This window comes from Musca autumnalis, unplaced genomic scaffold (assembly GCF_047663935.1).
Source record: "Musca autumnalis isolate F117 unplaced genomic scaffold, ASM4766393v1 scaffold_1, whole genome shotgun sequence".
Classification (NCBI taxonomy): Eukaryota; Metazoa; Arthropoda; class Insecta; order Diptera; family Muscidae; genus Musca; species Musca autumnalis.
The window spans coordinates 314,512,735-314,531,532 of record NW_027411644.1 but is presented as its reverse complement, the minus strand read 5'-3'; the positions used below and the strand labels follow the sequence as shown (position 1 = coordinate 314,531,532).

At 36.6% G+C, this 18,798-nt stretch overlaps 1 protein-coding gene across 1 annotated transcript; it reads right to left on the bottom strand.

Annotated features, from left to right (window-relative positions):
* Nucleotides 1-7,389: 7,389 nt before the first annotated feature.
* LOC141391483 (uncharacterized) lies at nucleotides 7,390-10,269 on the bottom strand. The gene is made up of 2 exons (XM_073964360.1): nucleotides 10,046-10,269; nucleotides 7,390-9,854 (listed from the first exon to the last, which is right to left on the bottom strand). Exons 1-2 carry the CDS (start codon nucleotides 10,236-10,238, stop codon nucleotides 9,604-9,606), a joined length of 444 nt encoding a protein of 147 aa, XP_073820461.1. The 5' UTR covers nucleotides 10,239-10,269; the 3' UTR covers nucleotides 7,390-9,603.
* Nucleotides 10,270-18,798: the final 8,529 nt, after the last annotated feature.

Sequence of the window (18,798 nt, the reverse complement as noted above, 5' to 3'; positions counted from 1 at the left end):
TCTTCGATTGCTACGTTGGTTATTGCATCTCTTATTACACCATACACACAGCTCTTTATTATAAAACAGCATGCCGCAGCCGCGAGAGCCCTGTTGTTACTCTCTTTGACAAAAAGCCTCTCTCCACCCATAAAAGATATGTTCTAACGTAAACAATATGTTGATACCCAAACAATTTGAGTTTGCAGCACAAACAAATTCGTATGGAATAGCCAACCTGTTTTTTTTTTAATTTTGTTGACCAGTGTAATCAATTCGAAGTACATTTCCACACTGAAGTGTTGAAGCGATAATCTACTTCGCATTGATTATCTCGTAATTGAATTGAAATATCGTTTAATACTTTTTTAATTTTAAAATAACCAAATTTCTTAATCTAGATCTTAAGCAATCATTTAAAAAAAATAAAGCAAACAAACGATATAAAAGCCACATTTACTGCTTCTGAATAACATTGATTTTACAGAAGTCACCGCATTACTATATACACATATTTTATATTAAAATGCATATTTTCAATACGACTCTATATATTATTTTGCTAGCCAGTATAAACTGCCTTTATGCTCAAAAATATATGAAAACAAGCAATGCCAATTCTTTACAAATAACTGAATTAAATCGATTAAAAGTTCAAGAATATTTATTTGGTGCTAAGTTTTATACTTTTAAATGTTCTGCTGGACACAAGAGAACTGGTGAGTACTGAGAGTTATCTTTAACATGAATTTCAGTTAATTACTCCTTTTATTGTAGAACATGTTGCTTGTGCCTATGGTAATCGCATTACTTGGCCCGGTCATAATGATGTTGTATTAAGATTAAAGTGCCCCAGTGCTGGAATCGGGCCCACCACCATAACATTTGTTGAAATTATCTTTACTGTTACAAGCCGAAATGTAAATTGTTTTGTTACAGCAGGTGGTGTTGGTAAAAATTATATTCAAATGGAATTGGATGTTATCGGTACTAAGTTGTTGGATTATAACGCTGACTTTTTTATAAATTGATGGGTACAAAGATTATGAACTCTATAGAATAATTTTGGGAATTTTTTTCGGTACAAAAATGCAATAAAACCTTATGAATATTAACTCAAAAATTCCTTCTAGCAATTGATATTTCTAAATACCGTCTGGGACACACCTTTCTCTGTCAGCAACGTTTTATACCCTATGATACGACAAAAAATGTGCCTGATCGAAATAATGGTTATAGACGAAATTCGTTTCAGATAATTTAGAGTCGAACTAGCCATGTCCGTCCGTCTGTTTGGTGCGCACAATAACTCTCAAACGATTCGAACAACTTCGGAATTTTTTGCCCAAAATTTTTTTAATTTCGAAGATGGACCATTTTGTTCCACTCCTACGAGTACACAAAATTTTGGAAACGTGCAGTTCGAGGACTAGTACGGATATATTTAATTTTTTTTGAAGAAGCTTGTTTTCATGGTCCTATAACAACGTTAAACATTTCCGGAGTAAGTCCATACTTCCCGAGATAATAACCTCAAAAGTACCAAAAAGTCCGTGGCTAGCGTGCAAAGCAAGGGAGCATAAATTTCAATGTGAAACATATTGAAATGTATGCTCACTTGCTCTCAGTAAGCGCTTACTGCCTATATACACACACATTTATATATGGTGGTGGTTTATTGAAAGGCATAGAAAAAAGCAAAAGCAACAACAGATACATAGGTACATAAAAAATTCCAAAGTACTTCCATATTTCAAATATAAATATCATGGCACAATTACCAAGGTAGTGGTATCAAACCACCTGTTCGAATATGAAGTGTCAAATCCCTTTAGAAAAAAATATTTTTGTTGTAATTTTCCCAACAATATTAAGAAAGTTTTGAAATAACATATTACAAATACAGTGGGTGTCAAAAATATTCCGTTTTCAATTTCACCAATAATAAAACCTTAGTATTTTAGAAGCCCACGCTTAATATCTAAAAAAACCAAATACTTAAAAAAATGTTGGTCCTGTGGCAATTAAAAAGTGTATGTAACATGGATCCATGACAACCCAATAAGCGAGAATAACAAAGAAAACGTTGTAAACCCTGTTTTCTATGCGTCGAAAATATTCGGTTTTTGTAACTTTTGTATGTCGATGCACCTGGTCGATATGCCTTGATAAATATGTATATGAAAAATGTGTTGATATAACTACCAATAAAATATTTCCATTCACCTTTTTGATTCAATTATAAAATGTATTGGGCATTTAATTTACTAAAAAGCACCATATCCTTAAGAAAATACAAAACACTGATTTAGAAAACTGAAGAAAAAAAGAACATAATTAATACAATTTTTTCTCTTCCTCTTCGCTTGCTACGTTGGTTAACAACAGCAAAGCACGAAACACACGTGTTTTACCGCATATACACCACCATTATTACACCATACACACAGCCCTCTTTCCGCAGCCGCGAGAGCCCAGTTGTTACTCTCTTTGACAAAAATGCTCTCTCCATCCATAAAAAATATATTCTAACATAAAAAATATGTTGGTACCCAAACAAATAAAATGGAGATATGTTAGAAAGTGTTGCAAACATATATTTGTTTGGACACAAACAAATTATGTTTGGATCCAAATATATATTTTTTTATTTTGTAGACCTATATAGCCCATATTATTACATGATGTAAGTGTGAAAGAAATATTACGTTGCTCAAATGTTGAACCAATGCAAATCACTCCCTTTTTATACCCTCCACCATAGCATGGAGGGTATAGTAAGTTTGTTTTTCCGTTTGTAATACATGGAAGTAATAACATGCTACCCTATAGAGTACCGTTAAATCGGGGCTAAACCAAAGCATGGACCTATGTTGATATTTTTCGAAGGATAAGTGTTCTGACCACTCAGAACCATGTATCGGGAGATACCATTTTATATCCAGCAAAATGTTTGCCTCCAAACATGCAGTTAAATCATATGTACAAGTCATCTGGAAGTGCATCAAATTATGCATTTTCACTCATGATTTTTACAAGAGCGTGACTACTGAAGGATGCACTCCATTAGCACTGCATTTTAACTAACACTTCTGCACTGCATTTTAGCTATCCCTTTGGAATTGCATTTTAACTAACCCTTTATGGTAGAATAGGGTGCAGTCCAATGTACGTCCAAAGCACGTGTTTTGAAGCAGTGCTTTGGATTGAATTTAAAGGCACTCTTCGGAATGTGTTTTTATGCAGTTCAAAGATGCAATAAAAATGGAAGCCATTGCAAACTATCGCAAAATAACTAAAAAGCATTTACGGTTTATGTAAAACAAGAATAATAAGAACTTTATTACATTAATACAGATTATGAAATTTCTTCATTAAATTCAATCGCATCTGATTTTGTTTCGTCCGCTCTCCATTTAATCCAAGCTGAATTGTTTTTGCTTCATCTGCTAAAGATGTTCTTATATTTCCTTCCCATCACCAGTTGAGATTTCGACAAGTACAGTATAGTCTCGATAATCCGGACACCACATGTTTCGGCGATGTCCGGATTATCGAATTGTCCGGATTACCGAGTATTCACAAAAAACAAATAATTTGTAAGTCAAAATCAATAATATCGGACGTTTACTAGAAAATAACCTGACATCTTAAGTAAACGAATTTATATTAAGCAAATTTCACGGGTTGCGACCATTTTAAGCAGTTTTCCTGGCTACCAAATTTACTTGTTAATTTTACTCCTCCAACGTAATTTAGGTGACATTTCCAATACACAGGTAATCTAAAACTTCTCTTGTCCGTGGGACAAGAGCCTCTTACGACTTGAGATATAACTTCAAATGCACTCATCTCATTATGGTGAATATATTTTAGCAATTTCTTTGAACATCAGCAACTTAGTTTATCTCGTCGTCGAGACCAAAAGGGGTATTGTTTAATATATATGTTACAGCCTTCGAATAAGACTGTGGAATTTAAATCTATTGGTGGTATAATTACAAGAATACAATACAACGATCCGTAGTTGCCTGTGATGTTGTACATCGAAGGTGGAAAAAAAAAGGAGTCTATATATTTTTAAGTAATTTATTGAAATTTCTATACAAGAAGTGCGATTCTCCAACTCATTTTTTGAGTTACTGAAAAATCGGTAAAATTAAATTGCTTTTATAATTTCGGTAATTAATGATATTTTCCAGTAAGTTAGCGATCAAAAAAGTAGTCGTTATGTTCTGCCTGTAGCAAGAGTGCTGCCAAATTTTATTTAAGCTTTTCATTCATCTTTTTGATTTTTAATTTTACCGATTTTTGTCGGTAACTCAAAAAAATACTTAGAGAATCTAAATCTTAAAACTAAGCTATTAATCCCAACGCTTTAAATGTTATAAACATTTCTAGGTAAAATACCATTGGAATGCAAGGGATTTTCTTACTAATCGGAGGCCTGATAAACTAATTCCTTTAAAGGAAAGGAAAACCCAACATCGATTTTTAAGGGAATTAGGCTACTCAACACTAGTCATCCATCGATGTTGAAGGGTAGAAAATTATTCGACAGATTCAAAACGTTAAAACCATATTGACTGTATAACTGAGTCAACAGTGGCTAGCCAGAAAGACGGGATGTGTACCGAAAAATTTGAAAAACTTAATTTTTCTTATTTTCACACCAATTGCTATTGCTAAGAACGAAAACGTCAATGAAATAAATAAAAATTTAATGCTCAAGATAGGAAAAAATATTAATGTCCGGATTATCGAGGTACGAAATGTATGTGATGTCCGGATTACCGAGTCTACAATGTAAAAACTCTAGTGTCCGGATTACCGCGTTGTCCGGATTAACGAGTGTCCGGATTACCGCGTTGTCCGGATTAACGAGTGTCCGGATTATCGAGACTATACTGTACTCCAACGGCACTTCATTAGGAAATTTTCTTCTCGTGAGTTACCGTAAAAACGTTCCCAACTTTTGGTTGTATTTTTTATTTTATAGAAAAATTTTTGAAATTGATGCACACTTTTTCTATCTTTGAAAAAATTCTGTAGTTGTTGGTATCTACAAATTGGCTTGATTGCTAGGGATCACTAAGCAACTGCTTGTAAAATGTATCCAACGGAGTGCCTTTTTCACGACTCCGATTGAACTGCATCCAGATGCTGTTAAAATGTGAGGAAAGGATGTCATTCATTGGATCGCATCCGAATGCGGTTAAAATGTGAGGAATGGAGTGCCTCTTTCACGACTCCGTTTGAACTGCATTAAAACATGCCGTGAAAGAACTAGTCCAAATTGCACTACTTCCAATTTATTTTGCTGGGTAATTACAACAGAAAGAGGCGAACATCAGGGTAAAATTCTGAGTCAATATAGCCATGTCCGTCTCTGTCTGTTGTAATTACTCTAGCGTCCACAATAATTGAGCGAATGTTTTGCACCATAGTGTCTTTTACAATAGGCAGGTCAAGTTCGAAGATGGGCTATATCGGCCTACGTTTTGGTATAGCCTCATATAATGGTATCTGCCGATAAATGGTTCTGAGTGGTCACAGCACTTCTCCATCGAAAAATATCAACATAGGTTCATGTTTTGCTTTAGCCCCCATTTAACGGTACCTGCAGATATTCGGTATTTTGAGAGTTTTAACTAAAATTTTAACCGAACTAGCTGTAATTTGACAGTTGAGCTTCTAAGTGGTCACGAAACTTCTCCTCCAAAAATGTCAACATAGGTCAATGGTTTGGTAAAGCCCCCATGTAACGGTAACTCCTGATTATCGGTATTTTGAGGGTCTTAGCTACATTATTTGACGGAAATACCCGTAATTTGACATTTGAGGTTTCCTGCAGTCATAAAACGTTTCCACCAAAAATTGTCAAGATACATATGTAGGTCCACACTTTGATATAGCCCCCATATAACTGTACCTCCCGATTTTCGGTATTTTGAGGGTATTTTTAGGTTTAATTTTTAACCGAACTATCTGTAATTCTACATTTTAGGTTCTCTGTGTACTCGAAACGTATTCACTAAAAAACGTCAACATATATCCATGTTTTGGTATACCCCCAATATAACAGTACCTCCCGACTTTCGGTCGGCACATGTTAAGATGGCTATTGTGCAAGATAACTCTAAAACTTTTTTTTAAACATTTCTTCCAAACTAATAGTAAATTTGTATATAACCGGATTTAACAAACCCACTGGGGTTTAAATTTCAATTCAAATAAATTTCAAATAAATCCTCAAAAAGAAGGTTAACCCTGCAAAAGCCTATAATATAAACATGGCCTTAGTTTAACGTAATTTAAATTAATTCGTGTCCTTTATGAAGAATTTTGTTTACTAAAAATGTTTGATATATCGTCCGGTATGCTCTCTCTGAATTTCTAGTCAGCTTTCTCCTATCTGCTCTAGTTTCCGCGATATCCACGCCTCGACGGGAAAGCATCAACTTTTTTCAGTTATGAAATTAGTATTTTAAAAAGTTACAAGTTTGAAAACACATTTCAAAAATCAGAATTTTAATTTTCGATTTAGAAATATTTAATTTATTGAGGCAAAGATGGACAATTTTTTTGTCACTTTGTTCCATGTGATTTACAATATTTAACATTTGTGTCATAAGTGCGGATATGGAACAAATCGACAAGAATTCTTTTTTTTAAATATCTATAACTTTTATATTCCAATACATATTCCTCTGTTTGGTTTTTTTTTAGTTGCTGTGGGTATATCTCGTATATCTCCGTCAGCACAGCTTTCTTACTTGTTACTTGTTGATTTTATAACGGGTAAATGTAGAGAAAATTGGGTTTCTTATTTTTTCAACTTTTTCCTTATTGCTTCCAAATTTCGGACCATACACGTGTTGTATCTGTGTTTTTAAAGTGTGATTTTATATTGAAGAGATGTCGCTTTGTTCGTAAATTACCTAGAAAAATGTTTTTCCGAATTCGATCAGAATCTCTGAACAAATTTCCGATACTGATGCCGAATTCGGTACGAAAGTTTTATGGACGTGGTCACAGAATTCGGAAAGTTTTTTCTAAAGCATTTCTAGAAAAATATTAGAGCTCTTGGAAAATTCGGAGACAAATTTAAATTTCTTGAAAGAAATAAGTTCAAATTCGGAAAACAAAATTCGGGGGAAAAATTTGATTTTCTTTAAAAATTAGTTCAAATTCGAAAAAAAAAACAATTCTGGAAATATTCTAAGAAAAGTTTAGAGTTTCTGAAAAAAATTCGGAGATTTTCTGAAAACATTCGGAAACAGCTCTTTGGCGCTGATGCGTTTGATATTGACAAAACACAGAACAAAACCCATTAACAGACAATTTTCTTTTATGCTCTATTTATGGAAGGTTCAAGTTTCACACGTTCTAATGATTTTCCCTGTTTTAATCATTGTGTGATTAATATTACAACAATACCAACGATGTGCACGAGTATGTTGAAGCCATCAACACAAGCTTAAATTATTATTATTATTATTTTAAAAATTGTATATGCGAATTTTTTAACCACTCATTTTGTTTTTCCACAACAATCAAACAAAAAAATCCGTTAGAAAATCGATTAGAAATCGGAACGAAGATTCTTTGGAAAATATGCAGAGATTAATAAAAAAATTTTAGAAAATAGGTCCAATTTCTAGGAAAATATTAGAGAAATCGGCAAGCTTCTAAGAAATATTCAGAAAATCTCGGAGAAAATCGAAGCCCTTGGAAAAAATTTCTTAACTGGGTACCTACTACGTCCAAAGTAGCATATGTTGGTGAATTCTATTCATCCTCTTATTTCGCAACTGTCGTTGTCTTAACATTTTTGGTTATATTTCAAAATCTGTTTGTCAAGAATTAACAATAACAAATCGATTTAATAACACTGTGTGTAATTTTTTGAGTCATGTTTTATTAACCATATTCTGACTCCTAGGTGTGATAGAACACCAAAAATGAGAAGATACGTGTCTCGCCGTTTTTCCCTATCTCATCAACTTTCGCGGTTATATGCCTCCAAAGGTTTGAGGCTTTGATGTAAAAAGGGTCATTTAGTCAGGACTATATCTTCCAAACCGTTAGGAAATTTGAATTTATCTCAGAGGCAAAGTTGTAGCTCTTGTCTTAAAGAACAAAAATTGTGAACACATATAACTCATGAAACTTCATCTGCAAGGTCAAAATCGCCATGGTAAAATTTATTTTAAAATTTTTCTCAAGTTTTGTTATACAGCTATCAAACCGATCAAATTTGAAGCAAACAACCAACTACAAAAATGTACATCAGATCTCAATAAATATCTTTCTAGAATACATGAACCCTGAAGGAACAGGTCTTAATGGTCAAAATAGCAAAACAATTGCAATTTTTATCCTCTTTTCTCGACTTCTGCTCCATAGATATTAAACCGTTCAAAATTCAAGAAAAGAGTCAACCACAATAGTGTAGCAAAGGCTTCAATAAACATCTTTCTGGAATGTGTGAAATGTCTATGAACGGTTCTTAATGGTACAAATAGCAAAAATCTTTTGAAAATATCCAATTTTTATACTTTTTTCTCCGACTCTGGTCCAAAGATACGCAACCGCGCAAAAATTAAGGATACAGTCAACTACAAAAATGTACCTTAGATTTCAACAAACAAGTTTCTAGAACAAATGAAGATTCTAGGAACGATTCTTCAAGCTCAAAATTCCAAACCTGAGCAGAGGGGATGTTAAAAAAATTTAATTGTTCGTGAATTTCAGCCCTAAGAATCATTCCTAGAATCTTCATATGTTCCAAAAAGTTGTTTATTGAAATCTTAGGTACATTTTTGTGGTTGACGGTATCCTTAATTTTTGGGCGGTTGCGTATCTTTGGACCAGAGTCGGAGAAAAAAGTATAAAAATTGGATATTTTCAAAAGATTTTTGCTATTTTTACCATTAAGAACCGTTCATAGACATTTCGCATATTCCAGAAAGTTGTTTATTGATACCTTTGCCACGCTATTGTGGTTAATTGTTTTCTTGAATTTTGAGCGGTTTAATATCTATGGAGCAGAATCCTAGAAAAGAGGATAAAAATCGCAATTGTTTTGCTATTTTGACCATTAAGATCCGTTTCTACAGAGTTCGTATATTCTAGAAAGATGTTTGTTGAGATCTGAGGTACATTTTTGTAGTTAATTGTTTGCTTCAAATTTGATCGGTTTGATAGCTGTATAACAAAACTTGAGAAAAAATTTTAAAAGAAATTTGACCATGGCGATTTTGACCTTGAAGATGAAGCTTGATGGATTATATGTGTTCACAATTTTTGTTCTTTAAGACAAGAGCTACAACTTTGCCTCCGAGATAAATTGAAATTTCCTAACGGTTTTGAAGATATAGTCCTGACTAAATGACTCTTTCTACATCAAAGTCTCAAACCTTTGGAGGCCTATAACCGCGAAAGTTGATGAGATATGGAAAAACGGCGAAACACGTGTCTTCTCATTTTTGGTGTTCTATCATACTGCGCTGTCAGAATACGGTTAATAATTTTCGTGTTGCACAGTGTAATGATATAATTTATAAAGTAATATACATATTAATCGCAATTTTAGTTTACCAAAAAAACATTGATTGAATTTTAATAAACGTAAAACACAGCTTTATAATCCATTAATTTTGTACCGTAAACATTCAATCGTGTTTGAATAAAATTTTGACCAATACCACCGGCAAGAACATAACAATTAACATTTTGAGAAGTGACTGTGAATATGATCTCCACAAATGCCATAATTGGTCCTGTACCACTGGGTGGACATCTTAAAGTCAAAGCAACATCGTGAGGTGTAATCCATTCGGTTCTATCCTTTCCGGAACAACCGATATGAGCTATAAATTCAATTTAGACAAAAAAAAAACAGTAATAAATAAAATTGTATAACTAGTCATAATTGGTAATGGTTACATTTTTGAATATAGAACTTAAAAGTGATCAATAAATAATGCTTTTATTTTGTCCTCAAAAACATAATTAGTAACAAAAGATACTTTTTAATAACGGCCTTTAGTCTTCAACTTACCCGTTTTGTTATAACCCACATTACATTTGAAGGTGTATTGTGTCTCGCCTAATTGATTTTGTTTAACTTTTAACTGTTTCAATTCAGTCATTTGTTTAGGATCACTTTCGACTGCTTTTATATTTTCATCAGCATACAGACAGGCCACGCTGGCCAATAGAATAATGAGAAGAGGTTTATTTAAAATAAACATGTTTTTTTTATTTTTACTTTTAATGTATGAAAACTTTAGAGTACACTGAGTTGGTCTCTGAAAAATGCACGGAGTTTTATACTGAACAGTTCATTGTTGCGGAATTATAACAAAATCGTGTGATAAATCTAGATAAATAAATAATTGTGTCATTTCAATGTGTCATATTTATCAGCAAAGCTGAAATTAATCGCAAAGGTTTGAAATATGATATTTATAGCAATTTTATATTGTGAAAACTATACCTGACCTATGATAGCAATATTTGCATTTGTAAATCATATAGGCACTCGTTAGCGAGTGAAATATTTTTATATGAAGCCAGATATCTTTATAAATAAATGGATTCTTGGTAAGCGAGTGACTGGACGGTATCAACGCCCAGCGGAAACCTTTGAAGGTAGAAACTTAAAACTCGTATTGTGGGTTACTGCTGTTGTATAAGAGTGAGATAAGGCTGTGCTTTTTGAAATTCTTAATACAAGGGCACAAAAAGTACCACAAGGTTCAAAATGCTGCACCATGCTTTTTTAGAGAACGGGTAAAGCTACACACAGAAAAACATGGCCTCTCTAACATATGTCCCAAACATATTTTGCAGCAAACATGTATTCAGTTCCAAACATAACATATAATTGGGTCCTGCAAACAAAGATATGTTTGGGTGCAAACAAATACAAACATAAAAGCCACAAAAAACAAACACCAGTGAACGCTTTCTGAGAGCAATGCGAAACACATTGAAATGTATGCTCACTTCCTCTCAGCAAGCGCTCACTGGCTATTTCTAACCTATATACCAAGGGTAGGCATTGTGACTCACAAGAGAGCCCATGTGCTCTAAGTGAGCGTAAATTTGTTACCGCTCACAGCCTGTGTAGATGCTAACACGTTGTGAACAACAACAAATTTACCCTCATTGAGAGCACAAGAGAGACCCAAAAATTTTCTCTGCCTCACTCTGCTATATACACATTTATAAATGGTGGTGTTTTATATTGAAGGGCATAGAAAAAAAGGCGAAACAACATAGACACATAAGTACATACAAAATTCCAAAGAAATACATAAAACACTTTAGTAAAAGAAAAACTAAATGAAATAACTTATAAAAAGTCGCACTTTTAAAAACAAAAAGTAAAAAGGTATCAGTCGGTTTGCCGACAGAGATGTACCCTCAGCCTATATAAATTTAAACACTTTAAATTTAAACACTTATGTATTTAGGGGGTTTTCAAAATTATGGGCGTATGAATGTAGATTAGGATTAAAGTTCAAAAGTGTTGCGGAGGAGGTACATAATAAATGGACCGACATTATATATATAATTGTTCCACAAACATCCCAGGCGGGACAGGGGAGACTTCTCTCATATCAATGAGTGCACCCCGATTCATATTTAGCTCAATGATATGGGACCTACTGTTTATCGCCGAGTCCGAACGGCGTGTCTAAGACACCACTTGTAGAGAAGTTGTCCAAGGCTGAAATACTCAGAAAATGTCGCCAATATTACTGAGGGGTATTTTGCCACCGTTGAAAAGTGTTTGATGTTGACTGGCCTGGGAATCGAACCCACGACCTTTAGCGTGCAAGGCGGGTGTGCATACCATTGCACCACGGTGGCACCCGACCTACATTATCTGGATCTTATTTTGGGAGTCATATGTGTTCGATAGATATCGCGCCCACTAGTCATTTCAGTTTGGACCATTATGCCAGGAAGCATGGACTTGTCCACGGAAAACATAACATCGCTGTAAACAGGACCACAACGAACAGCATCGGCATACATTTCCAAAGGATCCTCGACCAGACCCAAAACTGCACCCAAATGTTGAACTTTTGTGGGAGAGGTACCTAGGGAGAGGACCTATATGGGCCATTGTTGAAGGTAAATTGGTTGCTCCTTTGAAGAAATTTCGTGCATACCATTAAGTGACATTTTTTTAAATATTTGGGGGGAAGTACCGGAAATTGGGAACCGGTATTGCCCATCTTCGAAGTGAAACTAAGTTTGGACAAAATATGACGAAGTCCAAATTTTGGACTACGAGAGTTTTCCTGCTCTCCAGCCACTACTTATGGTGCCATAGGGGGTTTCTACACCTTTCGGGCAGTTTTCTAAAGAAGTATGGACTTGCCCTGAAAAAAAAAACGTTTACCGTCGAATTTGAAACAGCGAATGCATGTTGCTTCAACAAAAATCGAAGTGATCTGAGAGCAGGTCTTAATGTGAACCTATCCGAAATTTCGTGTGGGAGTTAGCCGAAGATGTGGACAAATATAGTCCATATTCGAAACTGATCTATATCTTTTAGATATATTAGGATGTGTAAAGTATGGACCAATTCGGCCACTCTCTTCAAGAGTTACCGTACGAACTATTTTTCCGAACATTTTTGAACTTTTGTGGGGAAGGAGTGGACCGATATGGTTTATCTTCAAACTTAAACTATGTTTGGACAAAATATTACTAAGGCCAAATTTTGGACCGAATCGGCAGATCCGTTCGAGAGTTATCTGCGCTCCAACCAGGCTATTTTCTATTTTCTCAGGAAGTGCGGACTTGACCTGATGAAACTTGTACCGTCGTATGGGTGGCGGTGAATACAAGTTGCTGAAACAAAAATCAAAGCGATTCGAGAGCAGGTCCTAAACTGAACATATCCCAAATTTTGACAACATTCCTCTCTCCACCCATAAAAAATATGTTCTAACATAAAAAAAATATGTTGGTAACCAAACAAATAAAATTGAGATATGTTACAAAATGTTGCAAACATATATTTGTTTGGACACAAACAAATAATGTTTGGATCCAAACATATATTTTTTTGCAACCAGTCCCAAACAAATATTTGTTTGGACCCAAACATATTTCTAACATATATTTCCATGTATACGGTGGTCCTAGGGATTCTTACAGCTTTCGTGCGATTTTCTTAGGAAGTATGGATTTGCGCCTAATATAACGTATACTCTCCTAATAGTGGCCCAGAGTGCAACCTATTGGTAAAAAAATTAAAGCGATTCGAGCGCAGGTCTTAAGCTGCACCTTTCGAATTTTTGTGAGGGTGGAGCCCGAAGGTTTGGATCGATATAGTCCATATTCGAACCAGATATATGCCTGGTAGAAATATTACCTAAGCACAGTATGAACCACATCGGAAAACAATTTTAGCAAACAAATTAAAAAAACAAGTAAAAAAGTATCAGTCGGCTTTGCCGACAGAGATATACCCTTAGCCCGCGTGAATTGAAACACTTTTTGGGCATTTGAACTTGCCGACAAATATGTGGATTAGAATTAAAGTTCAAAAGTGTTGCGGAAGAAGTAATGGATCGACATAGTCCATTATCGAAGTGGATCTTATTTTGGGAGTCATATCTTTTCGAAAGATATCGCGCCTACTAGTCATTTCAGTGGGTTACCGTATAACTTTGGACCACCAGGAAGCATGGACTTATCCACGGAAAACAGAATATGGCTGTAAACAGGACTACAACGAACAGGATCGGCATACATTTCCGAAGGATCTACGAACAGACCCTAAACTGCACTTGGACACAAATGTTGAACTTATGTGGGGGAGGTATCCTAAGGAGTGGACCGCTATGGGCCATTTTAGAAGTTTAACTAAATTTGGACAAAATGTTAGGAGATCCAAAGTTTGGACCAAATTGGTTGACCCGTTCAAGAGACATAGTTCATACCATTTTAGTGACATTTTTTAAATATAGGGGGAAGTACCGGAAGCTGTGGACCGGTATTGTCCATCTTCGAACTGAAACTAAAGTTTGGACAAAGTATGCCGAAGGCCAAATTTTTGACCAAATCGGTTGATCAGTTCGAGAGTTATCGTTCTCTCCAGCCACTGTTTTCTAAAGAAGTATGGACTTGCCCCTAAAACAACTTTTACCGTCGTAATTGAGGCAGCGAATGCAAGTTGCTTCAACAAAAATCAAAGCGATTCAGAAGCAGGTCTTAAAGTGAACTTATCCGAAATTTTGTGTGATAGGTACCCGAAGTAGTGGACAAATAAAGTCCATATTAGAACCTGATCTATATCTGGTAGATATATTTGGATGTGCAAAGTATGGACCAAACCGGTCACTCCCTTCAAGAGCTATTGTGCGCAGAATTTTTCCAAACATTTTTGAACATTTTTGGGGGAGGTACCTGAAGGAGTGGACCGATATGGCTTATCTTCAAACTTAAACTATGTTTGGACAAAATATTACGAAAGCCAAATTTTGGACCGAATAGGCAGATCCGTTCGATATTTATCTTGCGCTCCAACCACTACACATCATAGGGGTTTTTTTGCACCTTTCAGGCTATTTTTTAGGAAGTATTGACTTGTCCCTGATGAAACTTGCACCGTCGTATGGGGGGTAGTGAATACAAGTTGCTGCAATAAAAATCAAAGCGATTCGAGAGCATCTGAACTTATCCGAAATTTTGTGTGGGAGGTACCCGAAGGAGTGGACCGATTGAGTCCATATTAGAACCTCGTCTAAGTCCGGTAGAAATATCAAGATGTGCAAAGTTTGGGTCAAATCGGTTCCTCCCTTCAAGAGTTATGGTGCGCACAAATTTTCCTAACATTTTCGAACTTTTGTGGGGGAGGTACCGGAAGGAGTGGACCGATATAACACATCTTCGAACTTAAACTAAGTTTGGACAAAATATTGCAAAAGCAAAATTTTGGACCAAATCGGTTCATCCGTTCGAGAGTTATCGTGCGCAACAGCCAGTCAGACAGACAGACGGACATTGCTAAATGGACTCCAAATTGCCTGAAACACATTTTGTCCAAACGTACTTAGGTCTTAAACCATTATTTCGATGAGGCACATTTTGCCCGTATGAAAGTGTATATACCCTCGTTAGCATAAATGCTGAGGGTATAAAATCCTTAAACTTAACCAAATTTTGTGTCGGAGATACCCTAAGGAGTGGTACGATGTACGTTCCATATTTGGACGTAATCCAAGTATGTTAGGCACAAACAAGTTTAGTTAGTGCCAGCAGATTTTTTGGAGCTCCAGGGCCATTATCTCAAAAAGTATGGACTTGTCCCCGAAAAAGAATATACCGTCAAGGAAAAGAATACAAAGTCAAAATTTCGATTTTTAACAAAAAAATGTACCGTTTATTGACCATTAATCGGTCAAAAATTTTAGGGAAAATTCTCTTATTTGAAGACAAAATTCAATAAACTCACAAAAAAATATGACGACTGAACACCAAATTTCTGTAATTTTGGTTGGATAATGCGGCTAAAACCTTAAAAAACCGAAAATTGGGCGGTACAGTTCCACGGGGTTATATCAAAACGTGAACCAATACCAACAATTCCCTGTAAAAATATTTCGCAAGATCTGGCGAAGATTAAATACCACATATCACCTACATTGGTTATTTAATGTGGCTAAAACCTTGAAAATACCGAAAATCGGGCGATACCGTTCTATTGGAGCTATATCAAAACGTGGAACTTACTTACTTAGCTGGCCTTTTACAGAACATTTGTTCCTTAAGCCGAACTAAGAAAAAATATCCAGTCCTCTCTGTTTGCTGCTGTATTTTCCCAATAGCTTTCTGATATCTCGTTTCACGTGTTCGCTCCAACGAAGCTTAGGCCTACCTGATCTGCGAGAACATCCATGCGGCCCGTATTTATACGCCTTTTTAGTGGGTTCATCATCACTCATTCTTATAACATGGCCTAGCCATCGCAATCGTAGCATCTCGATTCGTTCAACAGCATTGATGTCATTGTATAGTTGATACAGCTCGTTGTTCATACGACGCCGATATTCGCCGTCAACACAGATTGGCCCGTAGATCTTTCGAAGAATTTTTCTCTCGAACACACCAAGCACTGCCTTATCTGCTTGAGCAAGTACGCATGCTTCGGAACCATACATTAGCACTGGTAGAATCAGTGTTTTATAAAGTGTTATTTTTGTTTGACGACAGGGTGGCTTTATACCTAAACTGCTTACTCAGCCCAAAGTAGCATCTGTTAGCCAACACTATTCTTCTTCGTATTTGACAACTGATGTTATTTGTTGTGTTTATGGCGGTGCCGACGTAGACGAAGTCCTTTACTACTTCAAAATCGTAGGTACCAACATTTACAGATGGTGCGGGGTTTGTGGACATATTACGCGTCGATACCATCAACTTGGTTTTTACGCCGTTTACTGCCAGACCAACTTTAGCAGATTCTCTTTCGACTTTTGCAAAGGTGTCAGTTACTTCCTTTACCGATCGACCCATGATGTCAATGTCGTTAGCATAAGCCATAAACATGTGGCTGTTCGTGTATATCGTCCCATTTCTGTTGACCTTAGCGTCTCGTATGACCATTTCCAGCAGGATGTTGAATAGATCACACGACAGGCCGTCTCCTTGTCTGAAACCTCTTTTGGTAATAAACTCTTCGGAGAGGTTCTTTCCTATTTTAACTGAGGACCTCGTGTCAGTTAAAGTAATTTTACAAAGCCGGATGAGCTTTGCGGGGATACCAAATTCAGACATGGATTGGAATACCTTTGAACGCAGCGGGCTGTCGAAGGCTGCTTTATAATCGACAAAAAGGTGGTAGGTGTCGATCTGCATCTCTTGGGTCTTCTCCAGGATTTGCCGCAGGGTTAATATCTGGTCAATGGTAGACTTGCCAGGTCTAAAGCCGCATTGGTATGGTCCAATTATCTCGTTGACCATAGGCTTTAGTCGTTCGCACAATATCTCTGACACGATCTTTTGGCAATAGGGAGTAGACTATGCCCCTATAGTTAGAGCATACAGTCTTATCTCCCTTCTTGTGGACGGGGCACAGGATACTCAGGTTCCAATCGTCGGGTACTCGTTCTTCCTGCCAGATGGTGCTAACTAGCTGATGAATACACCTTATCAGCGTGTCGCCTCCAGTTTTGAACAGCTCGGCTGGCAAGTCATCGGCTCCTGCTGCCTTATTATTCTTCAGCCGATTTATTGCTGTCTTTACCTCATCTTGGCTGGGCGGTATACATTCAATACCATCTTCTGGGATTGGGACTGTGGTATCTTCGTCGTCTTCGCTGCTATTGGACACTAACAGTTTTGAAAAATGTTCTTTCCATATCCCGAGTACACTATCTATAGCAGTTACCAAATTACCTTGCTGGTTGGTCTCTACGGGAGGATGTGCTTGTACCAAAGCCATCAGCTTGATGCTTGACTCTTTGGTAGAATTTTCGGACTTCATTCTAGTTCCTGTACATCTCAATTTTTTCACACTCCCGCTTTTCCATCTCTCTCTTTTTCCTGTGGAAAGGACGTTTCTCCTCTCTCCTTTTCTCCCTGTATCTCTCTCGTGCGCTACGCGTTGCTACGGATTGTAAAGTAGCCCTATATGCCGCATTTTTCTCTGCGGTGGCAGCACAACACTCCTGATCATACCATGGATTCCTTGGTGGAGGTCTCTGGTATCCAAGTATGGATTTTGCGGCTGTTCGCATAGAGTGGGCAATGCTTTGCCATTGCGCTGATATGTTATCGGGATGAGGAGTGCTTTGATTAAACAATTGGGCTAGTTGAGTGGAATATGCTGTGGCTTTCTGTTGTGATTGCAGCTTACCGATGTCTAACTTTCGTGTTGTGTCTCTTCGTACTTTGTTTGCTACGTTTAAGCGGGTGCCTACCTTTGCTGCAACGAGGTAGTGGTCCGAATCAATGTTTGCGCCTGGGAACGATCGTACATCCAACACGCTCGATGAATGTCTTCCATCTATCACAACGTGATCAATTTGATTTCTTGTTCTTTGATCTGGAGACAGCCAGGTGCCCTTATGAATATCGAGATGCTTAAATCTGGTACTGCTAACTACCATGTTTTTGCAGCTGCAAAGTCTATCAGCCTCATACCATTGTCAGATGTTTCACTGTGGAGACTGAATTTCCCGACTGTTGGGCCAAAGATATTTTCCTTTCCAATTTTGGCATTAAAATCGCCTAGAACGATTTTAATGTCATGGGCAGGGCAACGGTCATATGTTTCTTCTAAGCGCTCGTAAAATATATCTTTGGTCTGTTCGTCCTTTTCTTCAGAGGAAGCATGAGCGCAAATAAATCTGATGTTGAAGAATTTAGCTTTTATTCGAATTGCAGCAAGTCTTTCATTCACTGGAGTGAAGCTTGATACCTCCGACTAACTACGAATCCGCAACCAAACTCATGCTTTACGTCATGGCAGCTATAATACAGTGCGTCACCTTTAGGTGTTGTTGTGACGCCTTTCCCAATCCATCGTATTTCCTGTATGGCAGTAATATTGGCCTTGTACTTGTCAAGTACGTCCGCCAATGCGGAGACTGCACCTTCTCTATAAAGAGTGCGAACATTCCAGGTGCAGATTCGCAGATCATGGTCCTTAAAACGTTTGCGGGGTTCGTCAACTTTAGAGGGGTTTGTTTTTCTTTTCTTTCATTTTTTCATAGTAGGCTGTTTTTTCTAGGGGAGGGTTACTAAACCGACGTCCAAATCCAAGTTTTTAACGTTCTTATG